General features: G+C 47.9%; 1 protein-coding gene across 3 annotated transcripts in view; it reads left to right on the forward strand.

Moving 5' to 3' along the window:
- The window catches only part of GGA2 (golgi associated, gamma adaptin ear containing, ARF binding protein 2), a 33,528-nt gene extending 6,057 nt beyond the window's left edge, over positions 1-27,471 (forward strand). Inside the window, exons 1-17 of one of the 3 annotated variants that reach the window (XM_078074691.1) lie at positions 1,312-1,456; positions 1,546-1,630; positions 2,441-2,516; positions 3,394-3,492; positions 5,454-5,577; positions 7,427-7,530; positions 8,873-8,953; positions 9,465-9,602; positions 12,934-13,015; positions 14,988-15,113; positions 15,858-15,980; positions 16,903-16,931; positions 17,308-17,441; positions 19,032-19,189; positions 22,282-22,451; positions 23,427-23,537; positions 24,036-27,471. In XM_078074691.1, coding sequence (XP_077930817.1) covers positions 3,403-3,492; positions 5,454-5,577; positions 7,427-7,530; positions 8,873-8,953; positions 9,465-9,602; positions 12,934-13,015; positions 14,988-15,113; positions 15,858-15,980; positions 16,903-16,931; positions 17,308-17,441; positions 19,032-19,189; positions 22,282-22,451; positions 23,427-23,537; positions 24,036-24,146 — 1,581 coding nt within the window. In that variant the 5' untranslated portion in view covers positions 1,312-1,456; positions 1,546-1,630; positions 2,441-2,516; positions 3,394-3,402 and the 3' untranslated portion in view covers positions 24,147-27,471. Of the gene's footprint in view, positions 1-1,311; positions 1,457-1,545; positions 1,631-2,440; positions 2,517-3,393; positions 3,493-5,453; positions 5,578-7,426; positions 7,531-8,872; positions 8,954-9,464; positions 9,603-12,933; positions 13,016-14,987; positions 15,114-15,857; positions 15,981-16,902; positions 16,932-17,307; positions 17,442-19,031; positions 19,190-22,281; positions 22,452-23,426; positions 23,538-24,035 lie in introns of those variants that run through there. The other 2 variants (XM_078074690.1, XM_036111171.2) reach the window with 2 other exon arrangements.
- Positions 27,472-27,962: the final 491 nt, after the last annotated feature.

Raw genomic sequence — 27,962 nt, forward strand, 5'->3', positions numbered from 1 at the left:
GGGGCTTTGAGGGGGAACAGGTGAGGGAATGTGGGCAGTGACAGTCTGATTCCTTTGTTCTCCCTTGTCTTCTTTTTTCACTTAGAATGGAGTTGGCTTTTTGAATCTCACAGTTGAGCTGGGGAGACACATGACTTCCACATGACAGAAGTGTGACTGCAGTCAGGAAAGGTTAAACTCTGCTTGACCTTGGACTCTTCAGTAACCCGAAGGGAGGAGAATCACAGGGGCTGGAGCAGTGGGAGGAGGTTTTGGGGGAAGGTGGAAATTCAGATGGGCCTTGAAGAATGGGTAGGATTTTGAGAGGACCGAAGTAAATGTTCAGGCATAAGGAATAATATCAGAAACAGGACCCTAGAATCAGCCTGTTACAGAGCCTGAAAGAGCTTCTCTGTCAGGAGACTTCAGCAGGGTCTTTCACTGGAGAGGTAGGTAGCCCCCCAGAAGTTGGACAGCAAGGAGTCGAGGGGTGGGGGTTAGGAAAGCATAGGACAGAGGCCTCCCAGCAGCTCCTGTGTGAGAGATCAGGGCCTGGTTTAGTCTGGGGCAGGACATGTGGGATGGACACCCTTCTTGGGAATTCTAGGCAGCAGCAGTGGGAGGAGAGAAGCTGTCGTCCAGCACCAGGAGGGTCGAAGATCACCCCTCCCCTCAGCGGAGCCTGGTCTTCTGTTAGGCCTTCTGATAATCCCCCTTCTGTAGGTATCTCAGGCTGTGCCACCATCCTTTCAGTGCGTAGTGCCCTCAGATTTCGTCGAGGGATTGTAGCATGATTGGATCTGGGGTCCCGGGAATGTGCAAGTGTACGGAAGGGAACAGCATTTTGAGGAGTGAACGCAAGGAGGTCCTTTTGTTAGAGCGCACAAGCCACTGATACACAGAGAAGCTTCTTACATAGGACGGTCAGAGAGGATTTCAGTAAGCTGAGGGTTAGACTTAGGGTTTATTGTTTTTGAGGAGATGGTGAGATGACCAAGTGGAGCCACCCAGAGCCTTGTGGTATGTTCTAATCTTACCATCACATAGCTAAGAAAGTTAGAAGTAGCGTCCCGCGGGGCACCTGGGTGGTTCAGGCAGTTGATTGCCTTCAGCTCAGGTCGTGATCCCAGGGTCCTGGGATCGAGCCCCACATCAGGCTCCTTGCTCAGCGGGGAGTCTGCTTCTCCCTCTGCCCCTCCCCTCAAAAAAGAAGAAGGTGGGGGGTAGCCTCCCGGATGCTGACCCTCGCTCATCCTCATTGCAGGGCCAGAGTGGGGAAGTCCTGACGGGGCATGAAGGAGGCGTACGCAGGCCAACCACTGCGCTGGAAGGGGAGTCTCTTGCAGGACAAAAGCTTGCGTGTTCATTCAGTGAGCCAGTCTTCACTGAGGCCATATCATGTGCCAGACGCTGTGCCTGATGGTGGCCAACAGCATAGCCACGGTCCTGTCCCTTTCAGCTGTCTGATCCCCTGGAGGTGTGCTAGCACTGTCCTTGGCTGCCACTTCATTTGTGGAGGGGCGGGTGTATATTTCTCTTCATTCTTTATTTTTATTTCCTTGACAGATAAAGCCACAGACCCAAGCGTGTCAGAACAGGATTGGTCCGCTATCCAGAATTTCTGTGACCAGGTGAACACCGATCCCAATGGGTAAGGTGACCTTCACACACATACACTTGACTCGGGATACTTCAGACAAAGTGCATGCTTCGGTCTCTTGGGTCTGTTTTACCTAAGAGAAAGAAAGTGAGGCTTTCTTTCCTTTTTTTCCCTCCATGATCTGAGAACATTATTTTTCTGGAAATAGCAAATGGGAAAAAAATTGCAGTGTTCTAAGTGACTAATGCTAAGGAGACCCCTGAATGTTAGGGATAGAATGTAGCTAGGTTACGTAGGAATGTGAAAGAGATCAGTGTATTCTCCGTAATTTTATATGTCCTCTTTCTTAAGAAAATGCAGGAAGAGGGTGAAATTTTGTTGGTTTCTGGTTTTGTTTTTGTTTTTAAATTTGGTTTCTGTTTCCAAAGCATCTGGATAGGAACTGAAGAATCATGTCAGCCATACACATGTTTAATCTACATGATGCTGCATAGTCAGCATCTTGAAATGAGGGAAAAGTTTGATCACACTTTCTACCCCAGTGCTTACTGAGCATTTGTCATCCGATAGGGTCTACTGCTCACGACCTGGTTACACACAGGTCTGGCCTTGAGTGCTCAGCTTGGAGTTCTAGGGGTGGGTTGGCTGCAGGGAGGAGGATGTCAGATGCTGTCGCCGCACCAAGGGTGGGTGGGGGTTGGCCTCCTTCAGAGGCAGGTGTGTGGGCTGTGTGCCCGTCCCTCCACCTCTGCTTTGGGACCCGTGCTTCTGGAAGAGAGGCGACTTGACGGAGTGTATTCAGCCATACCAGTTGGTTTCTTCCTCTCCACCCACAGCCCAGGTCTCTCTGTTTTCCCTTAGCCCAACCCACGCGCCCTGGCTACTGGCCCACAAGATTCAGTCTCCACAAGAGAAAGAAGCTCTTTATGCCTTAACGGTGAGTGTGGCTTGCCCCTGTGCTTATGCTTTCTTGCCGTGCAGCTAGAGAGCGCCGGACCCCAGGCCCATTTCACATGGTGGAGAGCGTCCGATAGCGAATTCTGTGCTTGGGTTGCCCCATCCTAGGTCTGTTTCGAGAGAGCAGCGTTGAGCCTGCTTTGGGGAAAGGAAAAGAAGGCTTGCTTTCCCTTAATCTTCACCAGACCAGGGCTGGCGAGTTTAGGTGCCTCATGTAGTGGGGCCTGACTGGTCCCATCAACGAGCGAGCTGCTGGGTGAGGATGGAAATCCTGGAGAGCGTGAGGCCGGTGTGCAGAGGGCAGCTGTGCCACAGGACCGGCTGGCTCCTCCAGGCGTGCGGTTGGGGCCTAGTGTTGCTGGAACTTTGTTTTCCAGGAGTCAGAGATCCAGAGTTTTATATCCATTCTCTGAGTTTATTGATGTTTGTGACTAATTTGAAATGTTAAACAATAGCACGAACCAAAGAAGATGTGTGTGGGCCTGTCTTGCCGTTTGAGTGTCAGCAGGTAGCCTGTGGCTTAACAGTCCTTGTGTGCTACAGATCAGGTCTCTGCCTCTGAGGAGGACGGGATTCTCTAGCCAGTGTGTCCTGCGCACATGGTCTCCTTAAAAGGTGGGGTGGCCTCAGGGTACACCCCACTAAGCTTTCTCCTGGGCACAAACCTGGCAGTTACAGCAAGATCAGGCAGGTAGCAATTTTTTCTTAATCTGAAAATGTCACCCTTCCTCAGACTATAGTGTCTTTGTCGTCTTGAGGAAACACTAGCCATGGTTCCAGCAGATGCTCATCAGCTATGAGATGAGCCCTGAAGCCAGTGCTTTTCCTTTTCTCACGGGGCTCCTGTGTCCGTGCAGGTGCTGGAGATGTGCGTGAACCACTGTGGGGAGAAGTTCCACAGCGAGGTGGCCAAATTCCGCTTCCTGAATGAGCTGATCAAAGTGTTGTCCCCGAAGGTGAGCAGCCTGGGCTTGGCTGTACTGCACTTGCTCGCTGTACTCTCCCTGCCCCAGCCTTCAAACCCCGTGCCCCTTCTTGGTCCAGAAGTAGGCCCACTCACGACAGAGCCTGTCGGCCGGTCCTGCTTCACAACAGAGCTGAGAGGGGATGTCCTGCACGCGAAAGCTTTCCTCTTTGCTGGATCGTAACCTCCTCGGGAGCTTCCCAGGTGTGATCTGAAATGGAACTTAGATAGGACGCTTGTCCTGGGTGGGTGGCAGCAAGGCAAGTAGATCTCCAGCCCTGCCACATCTTCAGAGTTTACATAAAGGCCTTAAGGGGGTTCAGTGAGTGGTACTGTGTCGGTGTTCTCCACACCACATCACTGTCTCATGGCTCTGTCCACATTCCCAGGACAGCAGAGGAGGTGAGAAACCTTAGTTTGCCCAAGTCCAGCACACAGGTCAGCTGGCGGTCACATCTTTCTCGATGGCCTTCCCCAACACTCTCCAAGGTCTGGGATGCTGGTCACGTTCATCAGCTGAGCCCTGCCTTTGGTTGTCAGCATTTTCACATTCTCCCTTTAAAGATGGCCTTGGGATGGTTGGCCTAGAGGGGTGAGGAACTCAAGCTCAAGGACAGGTTTTTTGGTAGCGATGGCAAGAGATACCAAGTGTGGCTTTATGTCCCTTCTTGCTTGCCCTCTGCACCTTTTCTCCTGGCCCTTGTCTTAGCAACACCATTCTTGGGTGCCTAACTGGATGGAGCCCTTCTTTGCTACTTCTCAGCAATTCTCTGATATCATCTGTGGGTAGTACAGTTTAATTCATTTCAGTTCTGCCACTAATTACCCGGAGTTATTATAGACCCTACACATGAAGGGCTCAGTCCTACCTAGATCTGCCTACGTCAGATACCAGCCAGGGGTCTTAGATGTCCCCAGGCTACTTCCTCCTCTCTGACCAACTACAAATTCAGGGGTTCCCGTGACTCCCTCCACCAGGTTTCGTAATTCATTAGAAAGACTCACAAAAGATAGGAAAGCACGATATTCACTATTATCCTTTTGTTATAAAGGATGTAAGTGGAAGAGATCCATAGACCAAGGGGACCAGAGCTTCCACACCACCCTCCCAGGACATCCATGTGTTCTAACTCTCCAAGGCTCCTTGTTTGCGAGTTTTTATCTGAAGTTATGTAGGCATTTTGATTAAATCATTAGCTAGGATTGAACTCCGTCTCCAGCCCCCGGCCCTCCTGGGAGTTGGGCTGAAAGTTCCAACCCTGTCATCACATGGTGGGTTTTTCTGAAGTGGTCAATCTCTCCCTTGAAACTAAGCACCCACCATGAATGGTGAACATAAACTCACGTGTGGTCCAAGGGGGCTCATGGTGAATAACAAAAGCTATTCCTTTTTTTAAAGATTTTATTTATTCCTTTGACAGAGAGAGAGCACAAGCAGGCAGAGTAGCAAGCAGAGGGAGAGGGAGAAGCAGGCTCCCCCATGAGCAAGGAGCCCGACCCTTGCCCGACCCGAGCAGGGGCTTGATCCCAGGACCCTGGGATCATGACCTGAGCCGAAGGCAGTCGCTTAACCAACTGAGCCACCCAGGTGCCCCAACAAAAGCTATTCTTATAACTCAGGAAATTCCAAGGGTTTTTGAAATTGTGCCAGGAACTAGAGACAAAGACCAAATAAATTTTCATAATCTTGCCTCATTCAAAAAATGAGTGTCCCCTGTGGCTCTAACCTAGCCCAATATATGGTGGGCTTCACTTGAGCAGTTGTGGAGGTTGACTCCTGGAAACCAAGAAGGCACCCTGGGGCTGGGGGCCAGCGGTTTGGCCTCTAGTGCCGCCCGTCTCCACTAGCCTTGAGCAGCTCGCTTCCCTGGACCTCAGTGGCCATCTCGTCCGTGGTAGCATGTGCTGGCTAAGTCCTTTCCAGCTTTGTAATTCTTCCCTTTTTATTTTTAGTACCTAGGGTCCTGGACCACAGAAAAAGTTAAAGGAAGAGTCATCGAAATACTCTTTAGTTGGACCGTCTGGTTTCCCGAGGATATCAAGATCCGAGACGCTTACCAGATGCTGAAGAAACAAGGTCGGGCTCCATGGCTTACATTGCATTTCCTCTTCGCAGTCGTCGTTTTTTTTGTGTGCTTTGTGGTTTTTTCAGTGAAAGCTGGTCATCTTGTGTAGGACAGTAGAGTCTGAGACAAGTGAATTTTTTAAAGATTTTATTTATTTATTTATTTTTTAAAAGATTTATTTATTTGACAGAGAGAGAGCACAAGTAGGCAGAGCGGCAGGCAGAGGGAGAGGGAGAAGCAGGCTCCCAGTCTAGCAGGGAGCCCGATGTGGGGCTCGATGCCAGGACCCCGGGATCATGACCTGAGCCGAAGGCAGACGCTTAACCAACTGAGCCACCCAGGCACCCCGATTTTATTTTTTTTTAAACTTTATTCACTTGTTTGAGAGAGCGCATGAGCAGGTGGGAGGGGGAGAGGGGGAAGCAGACTCCCTGCTGAGCAGAGGGAGAGGGAGAAGCAGGCTCCCAGCCTAGCAGGGAGCCCGATGTGGGGCTCGATGCCAGGACCCTGGGGTCATGACCTGAGCTGAAGGCAGACGCTTAACCGACTGAGCTACCCAGGTGCCCCTGAGACAAATAATTTCTGATCACTGGAAATGGGCAGACCTTTCCTTCTTGTAGCAGGAGTTGAGCTGGGCTTGGGACTGCTGTTGCTATAGTTACCCTCATTCACTGTACCAGATTTTAAATTCTTCCGGTGTCGGGTTGTATTGAGTGTGGGAGCTGATTTGCTAGAGTGTTTCTCAGTATCCACTCCATCTCAGCATGAGGTCTTCCTTTTTCCCTCTGCACCTCGAAGAGGGTCTTATTCTGGATACTTCTCTGATAGTCGACTGTTAAAACTTGTTACCCAATTCCAGTTAGCCTGGTGGAGGCAGGGGTCGTTGTTCTCTGTTCTAAGCCTCGGTTTTAGGTGGGCATTGTGTCCCCGGGTCTTGGTAGCACCTGTTTGTGATCCTGCCCCTCCCCCAGGGGCATAAGGCTTTCTTTTCTGTTCCGAAGCTGCAGTCGGTTTCTGCCGCTGCTCTGAGGACTACAGGGTTTGATGTCTTTCCCAGCAGTTGAAGGTGTTTGTTCTGGAGGGAGAGAGAAGGACAGAAGTGCGACAGCAGGCCTTTCCCGTGTCTTTCCATGAGTGCCTGGTGAGGCCCTGTGAAGAGCCTGTTCCTCTTGTGGTGTGGGCCTCGGAGGTTCCGTGTTCTCTCGCTAGCTCACTCTGGCCTGTAAACAATTTAGAAACAAGTTTATCTGAATTATCTGCCTTGGTGTTGCCATCCGTTTTTCCTCGGAGGCCCTGCCTTTCCTTAGATTTCTTGCCCTGTGATCTCCACTCTCTGATGGATTCAAGAAAAGTGGTGGATTTGTAGGTTGTCCAGTGTCGTGTTGTCGGGGTTGGAGTCATGCAGTTCATGCCCTTCTGTGTCCTGTGTGGAAGCTGGGAGTCCGTAGAACTGTGTAGAAGAAGGAACCTGGATTCAGGATGGACTATTTTTCCCCGCCACACGTACTCACTGTTGTTGGGAGGGTCGTGGATCCTACAGTAACTTCTGGGCCCTGGGAGGTTACGTACCTGTATGTAACGGTCAGTGTTTTTATAGCATGAGGGCCATGGCCCACAAGCCCTAGGATCTGGTGCTGATCTCAGTTGGTTCTGATGTCCCTGTCTTTGTGCTGGTTCCTTGGAGTCTCCTGAGGGAGGTTGCAGAGCCTTGGTCGTACCCTCGGTCTGTCCCTTTAAGGTCATTGATAGTGTTTTCCCAGTGGGACATCAGGAACTGGGAGTTTCTGGACTTGATGCTGCATCCTACTAAAGTCAGTGGCTACCCTTAGCCGTATCTTAACTTCACGAATTGTGTTTTAGGAATTGTGAAGCAAGACCCTAAACTACCAATGGATAAAATTTTGCCTCCACCTTCTCCCTGGCCCAAGAGCTCTATCTTCGATGCCGATGAAGAAAAGTCCAAGGTAAAGAGCCCCTTCCTGACCTTGGTGGCCGACCTAGGGGTCTAATGTGACCCCTTCTTTTAGGGACTCTCCTGAAATATCCCCTGGGGTGTTCTCTGACCTGAACCAAAGTTGGGGGGAATATGGGGAGGTGGGTTAGTGAGTTCTCTCTGGAGCAGGCTCTTAGAGTTAAGTAGCATAAGGTCTGGATGTTTTCTTCATGGATGAGCCAAATAGTAAATGCCATTGTACCCTCCACCTTACTGTACAAGCATTCCTGAGGGAGAGAAGGTACAAAAAGATAACCCCAGTGGGCAAGGTGGATGCTCAGTCATATCCAGTGTATGTGTGGTATTAGGGGAAGATGGTGGAAAGAATTGGTTGTATTTTGGCTCAAATTTTTTTTTTTTTTTTAGTGCCAGTAAGCCTGATCCTACCTGTATTCTTTCTGCTACTGTCTCCCATAATTGTTGCTCCTCAGACATCAGGAAGGAGAGGGACAAAGACCTAGGGATAACTGTAGAGTGCCTCTGAATGGGGAGAGGGCCCTTGAGCATTGGTGGTGGCTGTGCTTTTGGACATTACTGTTCTTGGTCACTCACGGGGTCTAGGAAATGAGTACCAGGGAAGCTGCAGGCGGGGTAGGAGTCTGGCTTGGGGACCCTCTGCCTCTAACTGCACCCCTCAGCTGCACCTGTCCCTTGGGCCTAGAGGTTCAGTGGCCGTGGTGTCAGAACGAGCCGGACTATGCTGGATTCTGGGCTGCCTTTCTCTCTGGCTCCTCTCCTGGTGCCTTACAGTGGGTGGGAAGAGGAGGGAGGGCATGGCCTTTGGAGAAAGAGTCCTGTGTCACCGGGGGCAAGCTACTGAGACGCTCTGGGCTTCAGTATAGCCGTCTCTACTGCCATCAGTGAAGACTGAGTGACTCCCATGGGCACGGCGTTCTGCTAGATCACCGAGGTGTGTCACATCGGAGGGTGCCTGGCCCAGGACAGCCTCAGCAGTGACATTTTGGGCCAGATGATTTTGTTGGGGGCTGTCCTGTTGACTGTAGGGAGTTTATAGTGTTATGGCCTCTACCTGCTAGATGCCGGTAGTACCTCAGTTGTGACAATCAGAAAGGTCTCCAGGCTTTGCCAGATGTCTCCTGGGGGCTATCTCCTCCACCTTCCTACCCTGTTGAAAACCAGTGGTCTGTGGGGAGAGTCCTAATACCTCCATGGCCTCACTGTGAGACTTGGTAGGAGAACGCATGGAAAGTGAGGAGCTATTATCCGTATTCTCCTGCTGCTGCTGTGGGCCATTTGACACGGGGTGGGGTGGGGGGGGAGGAAGCCACCTGCTCTTCTTGTTCACTCTGCAGCTTCTGACGAGGCTTCTGAAGAGCAACCACCCGGAGGATCTTCAGGCTGCAAACAGGCTGATCAAGAACTTGGTCAAGGAGGTGAGCATTTTTCCACTGGGCTCTGCAGAACCAGCGTTTGACACACGCGTGTATGTGGTGGAGGGCGTCGGTGCACAGTTGGCCAGGGAAAGGGATGGTCTCTGGGCCCAGAATGGGGACACAGCTGCGGGCTCCCTGAAGGGCAGCAGGATGGTGACCGGAAGAGGAAATCATGCTGTGTACTTCCCAAGTACTTTTATGCAAGAGCCCAAAGCATTTCATAGACCCTAGTTTCTGTCCCAGTATTAGAGTCCAGTTTGGGAATCTGGTTTTCAGAGGGATTAAAGCTGGTGGTACGAAGCAGTAGATCACCTGGTCCCTGGACTGCATTGCCTTTTGCAGGAATTCTGGGCTCAGGGTGTTTTCTTCGCCACTGAGTGAACACACTTCCGCCCACTCAGTGTTCTAGTGACTTTCCTGAGCTCGCCAGTGCAGTGCCTCCTTCCCATCCCTCGCTCAGGCATTATCTAGGGCTTCTGCTCCCTCACCTCCATCCTCTCTCTTCTAAAAGGAACAAGAGAAATCTGAGAAGGTGTCCAAGAGAGTCAGTGCCGTGGAGGAGGTACGGAGCCATGTGAAGGTGCTGCAGGAAATGCTGAGCATGTACCGCAGGCCGGGGCAGGCCCCACCAGACCAGGAGGCTTTGCAGGTACTGGTTTTAAAAAATAAATTCAAGTGGAATTGAGTGTAATTGACACATTAGAAATTGCACATATTTTAAGCATATTTGATGTGTTTTGACATGTGTGTGTCCAGGAAGCCATCATCATAATCAAGATAGTAAACATGTCCCTCACCCCCTAGAATTTCCTCATGCTCCTAGGTTATCCCTCCCCTCCTTTCCTGTCTCCCCACCCCCCAAGCAACCACTGCCTTGCTGTCTGTTCTGACTAGTTTATACTTCCTAGACTTTTTTGTATGAAGGGAGCAATACAGTTTTCTTTCCTTCTTTCTCTGTTTTTCTTTCTGGCTTCTTTCTCTTGGCATAATTGAGATCCATTCATGGCATGTGTATCAATAGGTTGCTTTTTATTGAGTGTATTCTGTTGTGTGTATTACAACACGTATATCCATCTTTTGATAGATATTGGGTTGTTTCCAGCTTTGGGTGATTATGAATTAAGCTGCTATAAACAATTGTATATAGTTATCTATAGGATTTTGTGTGAACATACATTTTCCTTGGGTATACACCTGGGTGTGGGATTGCTGGGTCACATGCTAAGTGTATAGTTAACTTTGAAAAATAGTTGGCCAGTTTCTTAAAGTGGTTGTGTCATTTTATGTACCTAACAACATTACACGAGAATTCCAATTCCCCCCACACAGCCTACACATCTCGAGGTCTTTTTTTTTTTTTTTTTAACACCTTTAGTGAGAATTTACATATCCTAAAAGCAGCCATCAACCCTAACAGGAAGAATTTAATCAGCCCTAAAAGAAGTCCTGTGCCCATTAGCAGGCACTCTCTGCCAACACCTCTTCCACCGGCCCCTGGCAACCACTCATCCATGTTCTGCGTCTGCAGATTTGCCTCTTTGGACATTTTGTGTAAATTGAATCCTATAACATGTGGTCTTGAGTCTGGCTGCTCTCACTTAATGTTTGGAAGATTTCTCCATCTTGTAGTGTGTATCAAAACTTTATTCATTTTTCTGGCTGAGTAACCTTCCATTGTACGGCTGCCTCACGTTTTGTCCGTTCATCAGTTGGGCATTTGGGTTTCCACTTTGGCTATTAGGAATGATGCTACGAACATCCGTACACAAGTTTTCTTGTGTGTGAAACGTAAGCTTTTGATTTTCTTGAGTATAGATATTTAGAAGTGGAATTGCTGGATCATCTGGTGGCTTCATTTAACTTTCTGAGCACTGCCAAGCTGTTTGCCAAATCATTGTGGCATTTTACAATCCCACCAGCGATATATGAGGGTTCCAGTTCTCCATATCCTGCCAACACTTGTTACTGGCTGTCTTTTTGATACTAGCTATCTTAGTGGGTATAAAGTGGTGTCTCACTGTGGTTTTGAAATGTATTTCCCTGGTGACTTAAGCTGAGCTTTCTTTCCTGTGTCTCTTGGCCCCTTGTGTGTCTTCTTATCTGAAGAAATGTCCGTTCAGATCCTTTGCCCAGTTTTTAATTGGGTTGTCTTAGTTTTTGAGTTGTTAAGGGTTCTTTATGTATCCTGGATACCAGTCCTTTGTCAGACTTTCTCCTTTGATTTTGGAGTTTGATTTATCGGTTTTCTTCTGTCACCGGTGCCTTCGCTGTCCCAGCTGTGTCACTGCCGCCCAGTGCGGACAGGTGGTGGTGGGGCCGGAGTGCTGTCAGAGCCAGCCGCTCGGACGCTTGTCCTTGAAGCTCTGCTCTTCTCCCTCCTTCTGCCGGCTACATTTGTCTTCTCTGTCTGCATGCCGGCTTTTTATGCTTCTCGGCACAGGAAAGACGTCCTTCACGTAGCTCCTTAGTTTCCCTGTTCTTCCATTTCACGGGGTTAGCAGAAACAAACTAGTAGCTTTCCTAAGTCCAAATTCCTGAGAGAAAAATTGATTTGTCCAGCAAGGCTCCTGTATCTACCCCAGGTCAATCAGCTATAGCTAGGATTGGGTAGAGTTACAGAGAAGATCATGCCGGCCTTCTGGGGCCAGAGGGGACAGTACTCGGAAGGATTAGTGGGCTTGGGCCAGGCAGATGCTCCAGAGCCAGTTTCCTGAGGTGAGTTTGTGCCAAAGCCCCTCGGCAAGGTTGGCATGCTGGGCTTCTAAATAGCACAACTTTCCCCCACCCAAGATGATAACCAGCTAGGAGACAGGAGAGACATAGCAGGAAACAAAATTTCATCTTTATAATGGGTAGAGCCTACTTTGGAAAAAGTGGCACATAAATATTGGCAAGTGGCTTCCTAATACTGAAGCCGAATCAGTCAGGTTTACCTACCACGTAAGATAGTGTTGGTACACCACCGTTCTCCCCACAAGGGGCTTCCTTCTCTAAAACAGAGCTGGTCGGAGCAGAGCCGAATGTGGGCTTCCATATAGGCAGGGAGCTCTCAAGAGCAAAGTGGCAGGAAGGGGCTCCTTTCTGCTTCCTCTCCCAGACTCCCCTAAGCAGATAGGTCATTTCGCCAGCCCTGGGGAAGGGGGCAGGGAGCACTACCGTCAGGGAAGACTGGAGTGTTAATTGGGCTCCCTCTCAAGGAAGGAAGCCTAACATGGACAGAAGTTATGTCCTCAGCACCTAGTATGTGGAGGGTGAAGTTGTCCAGAGCACTCTCCTGGGATGAGGAGAGAGAGATTTCCCAGATGTTATTGGTGCGGACTGAGGTTTAGTCCTGGGAGAACATGCAGTGGGAATCAGGGAGTGTTGTTGGAAAAATCTGATGCCTGTCTTCCAACAGTTGGATGGGGAGTTTGGATATTAGTTTTAAAGCAGGGTAGTCGCTTCAGGTTTCCATGTGGGGTTACCCCATTATTAAAGCTCTTACGGGGCACCTGGGTGGCTCAGTCAGTTAAGCATCTGCCTTCGGCTCAGATCATGATCTTGGGGTCCTGGGATTGAGTCCTGCATCAGGCTCCCTGCTCAGCGGTGAGTCTGCTTCTCCTTCTGCCACTGCGCCCCCTCCCCCCTCCACACCCCCCCCCCCCCAGCTCATGCTCATGCTCTCTCACGCGCTCTCAAAAATTTTAAAGAATCTTAAAAAAATAAAGCTCTTCTAGAGAGCAGGGAAAGGAGCTTGGAGAAGAGGTAATGCTGTACATGCTCAGAAGGTGGATTCTTAGGCCATCTGTTACCTTTTTAACTATTTTAAAAGTTCCGGTAACTATAGCCCAAACTGTTTCTGACACCGTAACGGCCATGTCACTTCAACCTGCAGCCATACATATGGGACAGACTCAGGAGACTCCAGAAGCCGCAGACCTCCACTGTGTGCTTATTGGAGGCACCTGGGGCCCTGCTGCGAACCAGCTCTGTTTTCTCAGGTGGTGTATGAGCGCTGCGAGAAGCTGCGGCCCACCCTGTTCCGGCTGGCGAGTGATACCACGGACGACGACGATGCGCTCGGTAAGGCCGTTCTTCTCTTGGCACAGCCGGGACACCGGAGGGCAGAACACACGTGCCCCTTCCTGCTGGGACAGTGGTGCCAGAGACCAGACAGCATGGCTTTTGTGGCGATTGGGCTTTGGAAGGGCGTGGCCTTAGAACTGATTTCCGGGACGATCTAGGCTTGAGCAAGCGATCATCAGCTGGTCTGAAAGCATAGAGAGGGGTGGAAATGTGCCGTGAAGGTTAGGCGCTAGGGAGATGCTGGAAGGAAGACTAACTTCCACAGAAGTCTGAGGAACTGCTGCATCTCGAAGGTTTCACCAACCTAGGTGCCATCGGGGGCTGGGTCGCCAACCTGAGGCAGGCTGAGGAGGAAGGGCAGGAATAATGGTAGGGACAGCGGAGAATTTTAGTATCTGTGCACAGAGATTAAAATATTTTACACTTTTTGGTTACGGACAATTTCAGGACATGTGCACGGAAATAGTGGGATAAATCCTATGTCCCCTTCACCTATTGGTAACAGCTACCAGCTCATGGCCCATCTTTTTTCCTCTTGTTGCATGTGTGCTGCTCTCGCTCCCCCATCGCTTATTCTCTTTGAAGCAAATTGCAAACATTCCAAGGTAATCAAATAGTCAGTCAGTGTTCAGATTTCCCTGGGCACTTCTCTCTCTAAACATCTCTTGCTAACCCTCCCACCTCAGCACCCCCCCCCTTTTTTTAAGTTCTGAATCAGACTCAGAAAAGGCATACTTTGCAATTGGTATTTTGTAAGTCTTTTTTAATGGATAGCCCCTTGGTTCTTTTTCTCCTTGTTAGATGAAAAACATGTCCTTTGACCTACAGAGTTTCTTTAGGCCTCAGTGTTCTGATGGCGTGCCCCCTGATATTTAATGTTTTTCCATATCTGATACTTCTTATAAATTCCTGATATTTCTTATAAATTGGATCAGGGGCTTGATCAGATTCAGGATCAGTTGGAGCAGGGATGTGGGGAGCAAGAACACTTCATGGGTGGTGTTCAAGAAGCCTTTGGTTTCTCATTATCTCTTCGTGATTATGGTCTGAGCCCATCATTTTCTCTGATTGCAATCAGCTCAAAAACAATCAAATTTAAATTTTTAAGCAACTCATCCATGCTAACTAAAACATTTTGCCAGGTGAATTCAACCCCATGTTGCAGCTTATGTGTTAAGAAAATTGGCAGGGGCCAATTCACAAATGCTTGTGAAGTTTTTGGAATCCAGTGCATATTTTATACTTATATACGACATTTCAATTTGGATGGCAAGATTTCATCAGGAATACTTGATCTATATTTAGATTTTATGAAATTTACAGGTGAAAACATACATTCATGTACCAGTTTGTTCCCTACATACTTAAAAAGTTTTCCAATAAGTGAATAAAGTACCAAAACTTTTTTTTCTTTTTTTTTTTTTTTTTTAAGATTTTATTTGAGAGAGCACAAGCAGAGGGAGAAGCAGGCAGAGGGAGAGAGAGAAGCAGGTCCACACTGAGCAGGGAGCCTGATGGGGGGCTCGATCCCAGGACTCTAGGATCATGACCTGAGTCGAAGGCAGCTGCTTAACCAACTGCGCTACCCAGGCTCCTCCCCCTGCCCTGAAAAACTCTTAATATTCACATCCACATTGACAAAACTGTTTTTATTTTAAGTTAATTAATATTAAAGTTTTAGTTCCTTAGTTGAAGGGGCCATGTTTCAAGTGTTGGCCATTGTGTTGGAAGGTACTGGGAACGGTGGTGAAGAAATTTGGTTCCTCCTGCATCTTGAGAGCTAGAAGTGTTGGGGATTAGGGCCTGAATAACTAGGTCTGCTACGGGCCTGATCACATGATCTGGGGGCAGGAGGCATGGGTATACTGAACCTGGTAGTGCTCCGTGACCGCTGCTTTCTGGAATGGCTTAAAAAACACTGAGATTGTTGGTAGCGGAACCAGGGGGTTCTCATTTTTCCCTCCTTCAGCGGAGATTCTCCAGGCAAATGACCTCCTCACCCAGGGAGTTCTGCTGTACAAACAGGTGATGGAGGGCCGAGTCATCTTTGGGAACACAGTGACCAGCTCAGTGGGAGACCTACCTGTCTCCAGAGGTATGTGCAAAGAAGCCTCTCCTTATGTTCTGCCTGGGCATCCTGCAAATCCCGGAGAAGAAATGGATCCTCAGAATATTCTGGGTTGTGGTGTGGAGATGAGAGGCCTTGCCCTTTTTTCCCTTCCCTTTGGGGGATGGTTTTATGTAGCCAGCCTCTGCCACGTGTGCCATCACGAACTGACTGGCAGGCTGGACCCTAGCTCTGGCTATCCACGGGAGCAGATGGCTATATTGCGCCCAGATTTTGATTCCTCTTCTCGTGAATGCTTACTTTGAGGAGCTAGAAACCAAAAAAGTGATCTGTTTTAGTGGTGCCTAGCAGGCTAGCTGCATCAGAATCATCTGGCACACTGGCTGAACTGCAGATTCTTAGGTCCTCAGCTCGGACCTTCTGAATCAAGACTGCTTAGAGCTTGGCCTGGGGGTTTGTGTTTTTATCAAGCGCTCCAGTGATTGTGACGAGTTGTTGTCAAAAGGCCTGTGAGCAGGAGACGGCTGCCCTTCTGCTGGCCAGGTTGAATGGACCCCTAGCAGAGGACACTGATTGCTAGGGTAGGAAGGCAGTCCCCTGGTTGCCTCCTATTCCAGATACCAGCTCAGGCTATACATCAAGCCATTCAGTGGGGGTGCATTGAGGGGGCGAGGTGATGTCTTCTGATTGAGAGGAGGCCTGTTCGAAGCTAATGGGCATTAAGTGGAGACTTTGCTTGCATCCTCACCTATGTTCCTGACTGTTCTCTAGTCTTTCAGAAACCAGCAGGTTGCATGAAGAGCTGTCCTCTGATTGACTTGGAGGTGGACAATGAATCTGAGCAGGCCGGGACTGTGGCACCGTCTTTGCTTCACCAGGACCTGGCAGCCTTAGGTGAGGGTGGGTGTTTAGGGGGAGCAGGCGCAGAATGGCCCTGACTCCCAGGAAGAGCAAGTCAGCTGGTTCCGCTTGGGGAGAATGTGCCTGTTTTCAGAGGGAGCTGGGTATACAGTAGTCCCCCACCTCGTCCGCAATTTCAGTGACTCGCGATCCAGAAGCAGATGATCCTCCTTCTGACATATGGTCAGAAGGTCAGTAGTAGCCTAGGGCTACGTCCCATGCCTACGTCATTCACCTCACTTCATCTCATCACGTAGGCATTTTATCATCTCCCATCACAAGAAGACAAAGGGTGAGTACAGTATAATATATTTTGAGAGCGAGAGACCACATTCACATAATTCTTACTACAGTATATTGTTGTTATTTTTTTTTTTTTTTTTTTAAGATTTATTTATTTATTTATTAGAGAGCATGAGATGGGGGAAGGGCAGAGGGAGAAGCAGACTCCCCGCCGAGCAAGGAGCCCGATGTGGGACTCGATCCCGGGACTCCAGGATCATGACCTGAGCCGAAGGCAGTCGCTTAACCAACTGAGCCACCCAGGCGCCCAGTATATTGTTGTTATTATCCGTTACTGTGTCTAACTTACAAAGTAAACGTAATTGTAGTTATGTATGTGTGGGGGGGAAGAAAACATAGTATATGGAGGGATTGCTACATCCGCCCTTTCAGGCATCCACCAGGGGTCTTAGAACATATCCCCTAATGGATAAGGGGGCACTACTATCCTGGGAAGTTTGGAGAGGTCCTCTTTGCATTTAGTCTCAGATTTGTCATGGATGAGTTGAATGATTTTGGGTAATTTGCTTTGCCTAGGCTTTCTAAATGTTCTAGAAAGGGTGAACATGATAACAATCTCCAGCTCCTGTCAGGTAGAGTTACTGGTGCACATCTTTCTGTTTCTTCCTTACAGGCCTCAGTGATGCTCCGGTTACCCACAAGGTAAGGAAGCTCTTTCCTAGGGGGTGGAAGGGAGGTCCCTCAAACCTACGTTCACCAGGGCAGCACTGCCTGGGCGTGGGGGAAGGGGCTATAGCATAGCCTGGTGGCGACTGTGGACTTGGAGGTCCAAAACCTCTTCCTTACTTATGTTGTCTGGCTTGAACCCCCAGAGAGACACATTTTTCCCTCTCCTTGTATCCCTACTCTCTTCAGTGGTATCCAGGCTCCCGCTTACTGAAGGTCATATCAGGAGTCCTGTGCTCTTGCCCTTTTTCTCCTCCTGCCCCAGGAAATGCAGTAAGCCTGTGTCCTGGTGTCACCATGGCTCCTGGTCATTCATACCCTGGCCTTACTTTAGCCATTCCTGGTTTGACAGGTTGCCGGTCAGAATTGCTGTAAGGAAAAGAGGAATCCCCCCGCCAGCATGCTGCCAGGTGGTGGTGTTCAGAGCCCTTCTGCAGAAAGGAACTTGCTGGATCTCCTCTCCCCACAGCCGTGTCCAGGGCCTCTGTGAGTCTTGTGGGCAAGGAAAGTAGAAGAGGGGCTCCTGTGCATGCTTCCTGCTCCTTGCGTGGGGGCCGGGCCGAGGAGCCGTGTTGGTGTGCGGGAACATGGGGCACACTTGGAGACAGCCAGAGACCTCTCTCCCTGGAGGGGCTGCTTCCTTCCTACCAAGGGTTCCATATGTACCTCCCCTCTTCTCCTTTGACTCCCCATCCCAAGTCAGACGAAAAGACATGCTTTGGTTAGGACCTCTGCAAAGGGATTGGTTTAAGGAGTAGCAGCAGTAGATGATGATGATGATGTGGTGTTCATAGGCTTTTTTTTTTTTTTTTCCTGATTACAAGGAAGTTAAGCAAAATTTGATCACTAGAGAAATAGATAATATAGAAAGGCCCAATTATCACTCCCTAAAGATAATGCCCAATGTTCCTTCTTTGCTTTTCTCTCTGTATGTAGTAATGCATTATGTTGTTTATTTTTTACACACATGGGCCATAATTACAGACTGTTGTCCAGTGTGGTTTTTTTCATATAGCATCTTTGATACATGTCCATATCAGTTTAGATAAATTTGTCTCATTCTGATAGTTGTAATAATCCATATGCACGTAATACTTATATATTTAGTCATTGTCCTCTTGTGGGTATTTACGTAGCTTTCAGTTCAGAGGCATTCGGAGCATTTTTATAGTATGGATTCCTAAAAGTGGAAGTGCTCTAAGGTGTGAATCTAAACATGTATGTAGATCCTGCTGCTTTGCCTCTGGAAAGGTTGGCGCGGTCTGCCTTCCCGTAGACACCCTGAGTGTGTCCGTGTCTGTGGTAGAGACACAAGGTCCTGGTGGACATGAAGATGTGCTGGGACGTCATTCTTGTTTGCACCCAGAGGGAGTCTTTCCATTTACTCCTAACCACTCAGCACAGCGAGGGGCTGGTAATCTTCCTGATTTGGGTGGGTTACTCTGCACTATAGTTTTCAGTTGGTACTGAAAATGTTTTTGGAGTGCCTGGGTGGCTCAGTCGGTTAAGCATCTGACTGTTGATCTCCGCTCAGGTCTTCATCTCAGGGTTGTGAGTTCAAGCCCCAAGTTGGGCTCCTCGCTGGGTGTGGAGCCTACTTAAAAAATGTTTTCAGTTTACATTCCAAATGGACGAAATCATGAATGAAGAGGTCCGTGTAATTGGTGTTATCTTCCTAACTCCTGTTACTCTGGTGACCACGTACAGGGAAATGTAACCTGACTGAGCAACTCGTTGTCAGAGGCTGTCTGACAACTACAACCCTGATTACCTTAATAATAGCTTCTGGTTTATTGGGTCCTTATGTGTGCACAGTCCTCAATGCTTTTCGTACATTTTCTCATTTAATTCTAATGGCAACCCCATGAGGTAGATGTTAGATGATTTCCATCTTATGGTTGAGAAAACTGAGGCGCAGGTGAAATTACCCATCTAAAGTCCTATTCCTCTAAAATACATGCATGTATATATATTTTTCTCCCCCTTCTGTATCTCATTCTTCAGAAAGCCTAATCAGATTTCCTGGAATTGTCTATAATTTTTGCTAGTCTTGATATTTTTTTCATTTCTTTGCAGAAATTATGTTCCACAGAAGAGCATCCCTAAGGAAGTGCCCCCCGGCACTAAGTCCTCTCCAGGTTGGTCCTGGGAAGCTGGGCCATTGGCTTCTTCCCCATCCTCCCAGAATACACCTCTGGCTCAAGTATTTGTCCCTTTGGAGTCTGTTAAGCCCAGTAAGTACAGTTTTACCTCCCCCGCCACCCCCCTGCTCTTAAATACCCAACTTTATCTGCTCTGGATTGGTAGGGGGTGGCTCTTAAATTGGGGAAGCTGAGTGGTAGAGATTTTGCCTGGGGGCAGAGGATAAGGAGGTGGCTTCACAGTCTCTTACCTACTATTTTTCATAAAGTTTTCTGTTTTGGGATTGACACTAAAAGTGAAGGATATTGGCAGGCAGACTTTAATTAGGGGGCTTGAGTCTGTTTTTGGACATGATGCTCACTCATTTGGAATTCAAGAAGGGAATGTCCAGTGTGGCAGAAATAACTCTGAAGAGGTGGGATTAGATGGAAAGGAAGAACTTGGCTGGTGGCCCTCTTTGGTTGGGGGTCCTCATTAGAGCAGGAGAGCAGAGGTTCCCTCTTTACGAAGGAAGGAAGGAAGGTGACCGTGTACGGTTGGCACACTGGCATGTGAGCAGGAGACACCAGGGTGCTTAGATATAGTATATTTAGAATGTTTTACAGCCTGCTTTGTTATTAAAAGCTATAGCATTTTTTCATGCTGTGAATTGTTCTTCAAAACTTTTACTTTTTAAATGTCTCCATACATCATATAATCATGGTACGTCATTCATTTATTCAATTCCTTTCTTTATTTTTTTTACTTTTTTAATTAAAAATTTGGGGGGGGGAGAGGGGGCGTGCACTTGAGTGGGGAGGGGCACAGGGAGAAGGAAAGAGACTCTTAAGCAAGTTCCACACTCAGCATAGAGGCCAATGCCAGGCTCGATCTCACGACCCCAAGATTATAACCTGAGTTGAAATCAAGTCACTTAACTGACTGAGCCACCCAGGTGCCTTCATTTAATTCCTTTCTGAAGGATAATTTGTGGGGCGCCTGGGTGGCTCAGTTGGTTAAGCGACTGCCTTCGGCTCAGGTCATGATCCTGGAGTCCCTGGATCGAGTCCCGCATCGGGCTCCCTGCTCGGCAGGGAGTCTGCTTCTCCCTCTGACCCTCCCCCCTCTCATGTGCTTGCTCTCTCTCATTCTCTCTCTCTCAAATAAATAAATAAAATAAAAATAAAAAAAAAATGAAGGATAATTTGTTTCTAGTTGTTTGCTGTTAAAAACTGCTACGGTGAACATCTCTGGACACTTGTGTTTTTAAACTTTCCTGATTATTTCATCAGGATATATTCTTAGAAATGCCGGTGTAGACATTTAAAATTTTGATCTGCATGACCAAGATCCCTTCAGAAAGGTTGCCTCTTTCCCCATAAACTCACCACCATCCCTCAAGAGACTTTTAATCTAATCAGACTTTTAAATCTTTGACAGTCTCATTGTTAAGTGATGTTTGGCATGAGCTAAGGATCATCATTAAACATTTTTTCCCAGATTAGATAGTTGTCTGCTGCTTATCGAATCAGCCACTGATTTTTTTTTTAATTTTTTTATTGTTATGTTAATCTCCATACATTACATCATTAGTTTTAGATATAGTGTTCCATGATTCATTGTTTGTGCATAACACCCAGTGCTCCATGCAGAACGTGCCCTCCTCAATACCCATCACCAGGCTAACCCATCCTCCCACCCCCCCTCCCCTCTAGAACCCTCAGTTTGTTTTTCAGAGTCCATCGTCTCTCATGGTTCGTCTACCCCTCCGATTTCCCCCCCTTCATTCTTCCCCTCCTGCTACATTCTTCTTCTTCTTTTTTTCTTTCTTAACATATATTGCATTATTTGTTTCAGAGGTACAGATCTGAGATTCAACAGTCTTGCACAATTCACAGCGCTTACCAGAACACATACCCTCCCCAGTGTCCATCACCCAGTCACCCCATCCCTCCCACCCCACCCCCCACTCCAGCAACCCTCAGTTTGTTTCCTGAGATTAAGAATTCCTCATATCAGTGAGGTCATATGATACATGTCTTTCTCTGTTTGACTTATTTCGCTCAGCATAATACCCTCCAGTTCCATCCACGTCGTTGCAAATGGCAAGATCTCATTCCTTTTGATGGCTGCATAATATTCCATTGTATATATATACCACATCTTCTTTATCCATTCATCTGTTGATGGACATCTTGGCTCTTTCCACAGTTTGTCAGCCACTGATTTTGACATAGATGTTCTAACATGTTGAATTCTCCTACTAGATCTATTCTGCATGCTTTGTTTCCTACCTCTCCGCTTGGTTATGTACTTACGAGTATTTCTTGACACAAATAGCCTTTCCTCCCTCTTCTTAAGTGGATAGTCTCATACCCCCCCATCCCCCATTTGCCTTAGAATCATTTCTTAGCTGAATTAAAATAATCCTTTTAGGATTTCCATTGGAAGGTCATTAAACCTATTGACTTGAAGAGATCTGTGTCTTTATTGTTCTGTAAAATTAAATGCAAGAGGTGTGTGTGCATGTAGTCATATAAAAGAGACCAGAAGGAAATAGGCCCAAATGTTAGCAATGCTTATTTCTGGGTAGGATTAATGGTGTCTTTTATTTCATTATGATATCCTGTATTTTCTATAGTGTTCATAGTATTTTAGTCCTAATCCTGTCTCCCTCAAAAAAAAAGTTCCTTTTTTAAAAAAACAAACAAACAAAAAAAACTGCTAATATGCTGGGGCGCCTGGGTGGCTCAGTTGGTTGAGCATCTGCCTTCAGCTCAGGTCATGATCCCAGAGTGCTGGGATTGAGCCCTGCATCGGGCTCCCTGCTCAGTGGAGACTCTGCTTCTCCCTCTCCCTCTGCTGTACTCCCCCACTCCCCGCCCCCCCGCTCATGCTCTCTCTCTCTTGCTCGCTCGCTCTATCTCAAATAAATAAAGTCTTTTAAAAAAACAAACTGGTAATGTGCTTTGGATGGTTGGATAGTGGGGAGCAGTCAGTTTGAGGGGCCCTCGGAGTCCAGCTAGGAGTAGTGAGGGCTGGATTATGGTGGCACCGGAAGGTTGGGTCTGAGGAGGTCAGTCCAGGAGCCGTGCTGATGGTAGAGGCAGCAGCGGCGGATGATAACACGCACATCTCTTTCAGGCATGGCTGTTGGCGGCCTTGTGGTCATGTTAACCCTTTTGGTTGGGTCCTTCTCTACCAGGCAGCCTGCCGCCTCTTATTGTGTATGACCGGAATGGATTCCGAATTCTGCTCCACTTTTCTCAGACGGGGGCCCCTGGCCATCCGGACGTGCAGGTGTTGCTGTTGACCATGATGAGCACTGCCACCCAGCCTGTCTGGGACATCATGTTTCAAGTGGCTGTGCCCAAGGTGAGTCGTCTGCTGGCCCGCTCCTTTGAATTTTCCAGTAAAGCTAGCATTTTTGAGTGCCAGGTCCTTTACTAGGACATGATCTTTTAGTTAGGTACAAGAGAGACATTCTTCAAAGGAATTTAAGATCAAATGGGAGTTTTATTGGCTTATTTAACTGGGGATTTCTGAATATCTGACTTCAGATGTGGCTGGATCTAGATAAGTTCTTAAAATGATTCCTTAAGAATCTCTTTCCACCTCTTGACTGCTTTCTTCTTTGGAGCCTATTCTCCAACAGACTCCACACGGCATGTAAATGGCTACCAGCAGGTCCAGAGTTACGTAGTCCTTACCCTCCTGAACCCTTTTTATCTCGGAAGGAAACTTCCACCTGGCATGAGGCATATATATTGATTACCCTCGAAAGGGCTAGGATTGGCCCTGTTGGCATTACTTGGATATCTGGGACCAGTACCTTGTGTTCAGGGATAATGAGGTACTCTGGCCAATGTAGGTATTATGTCCATTCCTCTTCAAGGGAAGTAGGGCCCCCACTGATTAACAGCCATACCAGCATCACAATGAAGAGGGAAAGGATGTCCTGGAAGGAAAGATTCAAGGTGGGCAAAAGTAAACATACACATTCTCTCATCCTCATGGTAGTCTTGTGGGACACGTGTTATCGTTAATCTCTATTTTATAAACTTCTAGTCCAGGGCTCAGAAAGGTTAAGTATTTTGCCCAAGATCCCAGAGCTAGTAAGAAGCAGAATTACAACTCAGCCCAAGGTATGCCCTAGCTCTTCATGCTGCCTCTCAGAAGCCAACCATTGACCACACAACTTCTGTTTATGGAAGGAAAGGACTTTTGGACCCTTTAATTATTTGGTGGGTGTGGTCAAGTTTTCCTGCTTACCTGAACTCCCTCTTTGAAGCTGTACTTTATTAGGAACAAGTTAGCTATTGGATTTATCTCTGCCCCACCCCCCCATAGTCCATGAGAGTGAAGCTGCAGCCGGCATCCAGCTCCAAGCTCCCTGCGTTCAGTCCGTTGACACCTCCAGCTGTGATCTCTCAGATGCTGTTGCTTGACAATCCACACAAAGTATGTTCTGGTAACTTTGATAGCAGGGGGATGGGGGGCCCCTGGACTGTAGGGAGTTTGAAAGAGCTTTATTTGGGTCTTGCTCTACAGTCTCTGGTTGGGAGTGGTGGTGAGATTTTCCTTGCTGAGTCTTTTCTTCAGGGCTCATTGGAAGATCTCTGACTGGGTTGCCATAGCTGGGAACTGAGAGTGTGACACGAACTCCCCCTCGTACCATGAGTCCTCTGAAAGGGTGTGCCTGTCCTCCTTAGCCAGTCTCTGAGTTGTGGTCCACCTCAGGACTGCAAAGCTGTGGGAGTTCTCCCAGGACGTATGGTTTGAGTTTGTCGTCCCAGAGGGTCCTGGCCAGGTGTTCCTGTCATAGTTGTTTCAAGGCCTTACTGGCATGGAATTAACATGATACGCTATTCCTTGGTGACTGCTGGGTGGGTAAAAGCTCATACACTGGGCTGGTCTCTGTGTCTCCCCACTAATTTAATGTCTTCTGTCTTTGCCCAGGAGCCCATCCGGTTACGGTATAAGCTGACATTCAACCAGGGTGGACAGCCTTTCAGCGAAGTAGGAGAAGTGAAAGACTTTCCAGATCTGGCGGTCTTGGGTGCAGCCTAACTTTTCACAAGACAGACCCTGCCATTCGAGCTTAGGCCAGTGTGAATTTTGCTGTCTAGATAGGACTAATCATGGTGATTTAGTGCGGAGTGCCAAGAGTTCTATCCTGATGTCAGGCTCTGGATCCCAGCCTCTGACTTACTCTGCAGATACTATTTGTGTGTGTGTGTGTGTGTGTGTGTGTGTGTGTGTGTGTGTGTGTGTGTGTGTGTTGTGGGGGAGGGTAGAGCAGGGCTTGGGGTGTGGACAGTGTGGGAAATGCTAAAGCATTTCTGACAACCATCTGCTACAATCATCTGTTTCTGCATGTTGGTGGACACGGATGTCCCCGCCTCAGGTTGGAGGTTTTATAAGCCAAAGTTGTGTTGTTATGTTTTTTCCATGTATTGTTATCTTTTCATTCATCCACTCTGTGCCTTGTCAGCCTTTGAAAGTCTTGGCTGCTCCCAGGCTGCTGTTCTCAGGGACCTTAAAAGGGACCTGGTTGGTCTTGGGGCAGAGAGTATCTTCTGGGGCACTCTCTTCCAAGAAAGACCTTGTCTCCATTTCCATTAGAGAATGCTGCTTGCATGTGTTTGAGAAGATCTTCTAAATGGAATGCTCGTTGCACTGTTTGCCAGGCGAGGGGCTGCCACTAGACCAGAGGACCACACTGGGTGGGCCAATCATGTCCTTCACCACCGTGCCTTAGAATCACCCAGAGAGGACCTTCCAGGGCAGAGGGGAAAGCAGATCCCAGGCCTCATGCAGGCCTCAGGTTCTATGGGTGGGGCAGCCTGTCTGGGCCCTTCCTCAGGACCCTCCTCTCCATTCTCATCCTCCTCCTCCACGAGCGTCTACTCTCCGAGCTCTTCAGTGGTGACGCCATGCCAGTCATTGTCAGTCATAACTAACAGGCTCACCCTTCCCTGTCAACTCCACTGTCCAACATGAAGAACTGTGACACAAATAGGTATGAAAAGAGCTTAGCAGTGATTTCAGTGGTGACTGAATATAGAAAGTCCTTGAATAAATACCCGTGTAGCAAATACGCTTTGTGGAGTCTTGAGTAAGTAGGAGATGCAGAGCCTGTTGCATTTAGAGGCGCTAAGCCTCCAGGGCCCTGTTGCCTGTTGAGGAAATAGGAAGGCTTCGTGCTGTGGAACCTGAAGAGCGGCTTCAGTGAAGGGATAGGCCCTGCGGGTCCAAACAAAGCTGGAAGAGAGAGGTGGATTTTTGTTACATGTATGGTGTGAAGGGAAAATTCCGGTTCATCACCTGTTCTTAGCGCCTGCCATGTGCTAGGTGTCTTCTGCTGTCCTGCTTTGCTGGTCAGTGGGGCACGTGAGCTGAGCCTTGCTGATAGGGCCTGATGAAGGACTTTGAAATCCGAGCCGCTCACCTGTTGGGGCAAGATTCTACCTCAGGAACCGCAAGACTCTGTTTGGGGCTCTTTATCACAAAATCTGGTACTTTCCAGGTTAATCTTTGAACTTCTGCGTATAGTTAGAACCCCACCAACACTAATTGGTGGGGATGGGAGCTGTAAAAGATCTAGCTATGCTAATTTTTAAGCAAATGTGAAAACTCATAAAACCAATAAGTGATGGGTGACTTCTTCATTTGGCGTAATTCCCATATGATTCATTTTAATCTAAAATTTCTTGCATGTTCAAATGTTCTATATAGCTTTAATGGGCTCTAGCTAATCTCATAAAGTCTTTAAGAGGAACCTGTCGTAATGATGATGCCTGCCTATGCAGAACTTCCGTCAGGGTGGGTGCATGAGAGGAGATTTTTACCCCCTGGTTCAGTGGTGAACTTGTGTGTGTCTCAACCTTCTGTCTTCCGGGAGCCAGACTCCCAGCGGTGCTTTGGTGGAGTTGCACCAGGGTAGGGTGTCTGTGGGGGGGGAGGCGTTCCTGAAAGTGGCCCTGGTGTGTGTCATCAGCGCCTTCTGATGATCCGGCTCCGTGGCTACTGAAGGCCTGACCCATATCCTTCCGTTCCCTCCACAGCAGTTGTGGAGCAGCTCCCGGGAGCCCTGCACGGTTGCAGGCACTGCAGATACCACAGTGGAAAGTTCCTGCCCTCGTGGCTCTTCTCTTCTAGTGGTGTACTGGGTGGGGACCTGGCACTGATGGTCGGGATTCGTCCCCTATCCTGAATTCCTCTTCCAGGCCCCTGCTCACCCCTGTCTCTTGACTTACTTCTGTGACTGTGTTTCTCTTGCTCTCTTAAATGTGGCGTTGCCCAGGGTTTAGTCCTTAGGACTCTTCTAAGCACATCTGGGCAGCTAACCACTAGGTGGGTCCTAGACCTCCAGCTCAAGCTTCTACCTCCCTGCTGACATCCATATTCATCAGTGGCTATTTTTAGGTTTCACTATTGTCTTGGGCTCCGAAAGCTTAGAATGGAACCCAGCCTCCTCCTCCTCCTCCTCCCCCCTTCGCCTTACATTTTCTTTAATTTGAAAACACCTGTATGAGCTTTCATGGATCCTTGATTCCTGTTCCTTCTAGAGCCACTCAGTTGTTTTTGTCTCATCTAGTCTATTTCTGAATATGACATCTTGCCCTCTCCTGCATTCACATGGTCACTGCCCTGGTTTGGCTTTTCGGGGGGGAGACGGGGTGGTGCAGTTATCTGCCTCTCAGTTCCCTGAACTATTATATTTGCCACCACCAGAATTATCTAACAGATCTGGCCACTTGACCTCTTGCTGAGAAATCCTGAATGGCTTCCTAATGTCCTAAAAGTTGATGCAATCAAGTTGAATGCTTAAGTATTCATTGCCCTTTTCTAACTTCCTGTGCTTCCTACCGTTCTGCCACCTGCCAGGAACGAGCACTTTGCCACAGCCGCAAGAAAGTCCTTTCTTTCATGTTTTGATAATGCCATGTGTTTTCATGACATTAGGAGGCAACTCCTCTCCCCTTATCTCTTCAATGAATTTAAGACTAGGCTAGAACCCTGCTTTATCTGTGAGCCACTGTGAGCATAAATGGGCTATGGAGATGGGAAATGTTGAAAACAGAGTAAATGACTTAATGACCAAAAGAACACGGACCAAATAAAGCAAAAGAACACAAACATTACGTATTAAAAATGGTGTAGGGGCACCTGGGTGGCTCAGTATCATCTTGTTCTCAGCTCAGGTCTTTATCTCAGGGTTGTGAGTTCAAAACGACTGTAAATTGAGAGACCAAGCATTCAGGGTACAAAGCAAAGGTGATATTCTAAAATACAAGTAGTGCTTGATTACTACAGTGTTTACAAATCAAATTCTTCATATCCAATGTAGAAGATGCTGACCCAGCCCCAAAATATAAAATTCTATCAACTAGGTGTTTTGTTTTGTTTTTTCTTTTGAAGAAAACAGTAGGAGAGTGTCCTGGAATGGTAGCCCTGGTTTGGGGGGAGGAGTTTTTCATTTTTGTTTCTATTTTTAAATAAAGATATGGCCTGGCATTTACCATCTGGGAAGAGGTGAAGCCAGGTAGGACAGAGGAAATGTCCTCAGGTGAGGTGAGCCAAGCCTTTCATTATATAGTTGAGGCCCTTAAGGTCCAGAGTTCTCATGACATTTAATGTCAGCTGGAATGAAAAAATCCAGGCCTTTTTTCCCCTTGCCCAGCGCATTCCCAATTACACCACGTTCATTCTGAAAAAGCTTGCATTTTAAACAGTAAACATTCTCTTCCTTCTGACTTTTATTCTTGAATACCTCATCCCACTAGTAGAGGTAACACTTTGATTTTAAAAGTTAAAATTGTAAGAACATACTGCACTGTTACAGGCCCCAGATACGTAGGATTTTAACATTTGCAGTCTTCT

The sequence above is a fragment of the Halichoerus grypus genome, chromosome 6 (genome assembly GCF_964656455.1).
Source record: "Halichoerus grypus chromosome 6, mHalGry1.hap1.1, whole genome shotgun sequence".
NCBI classification, from domain to species: Eukaryota; Metazoa; Chordata; class Mammalia; order Carnivora; family Phocidae; genus Halichoerus; species Halichoerus grypus.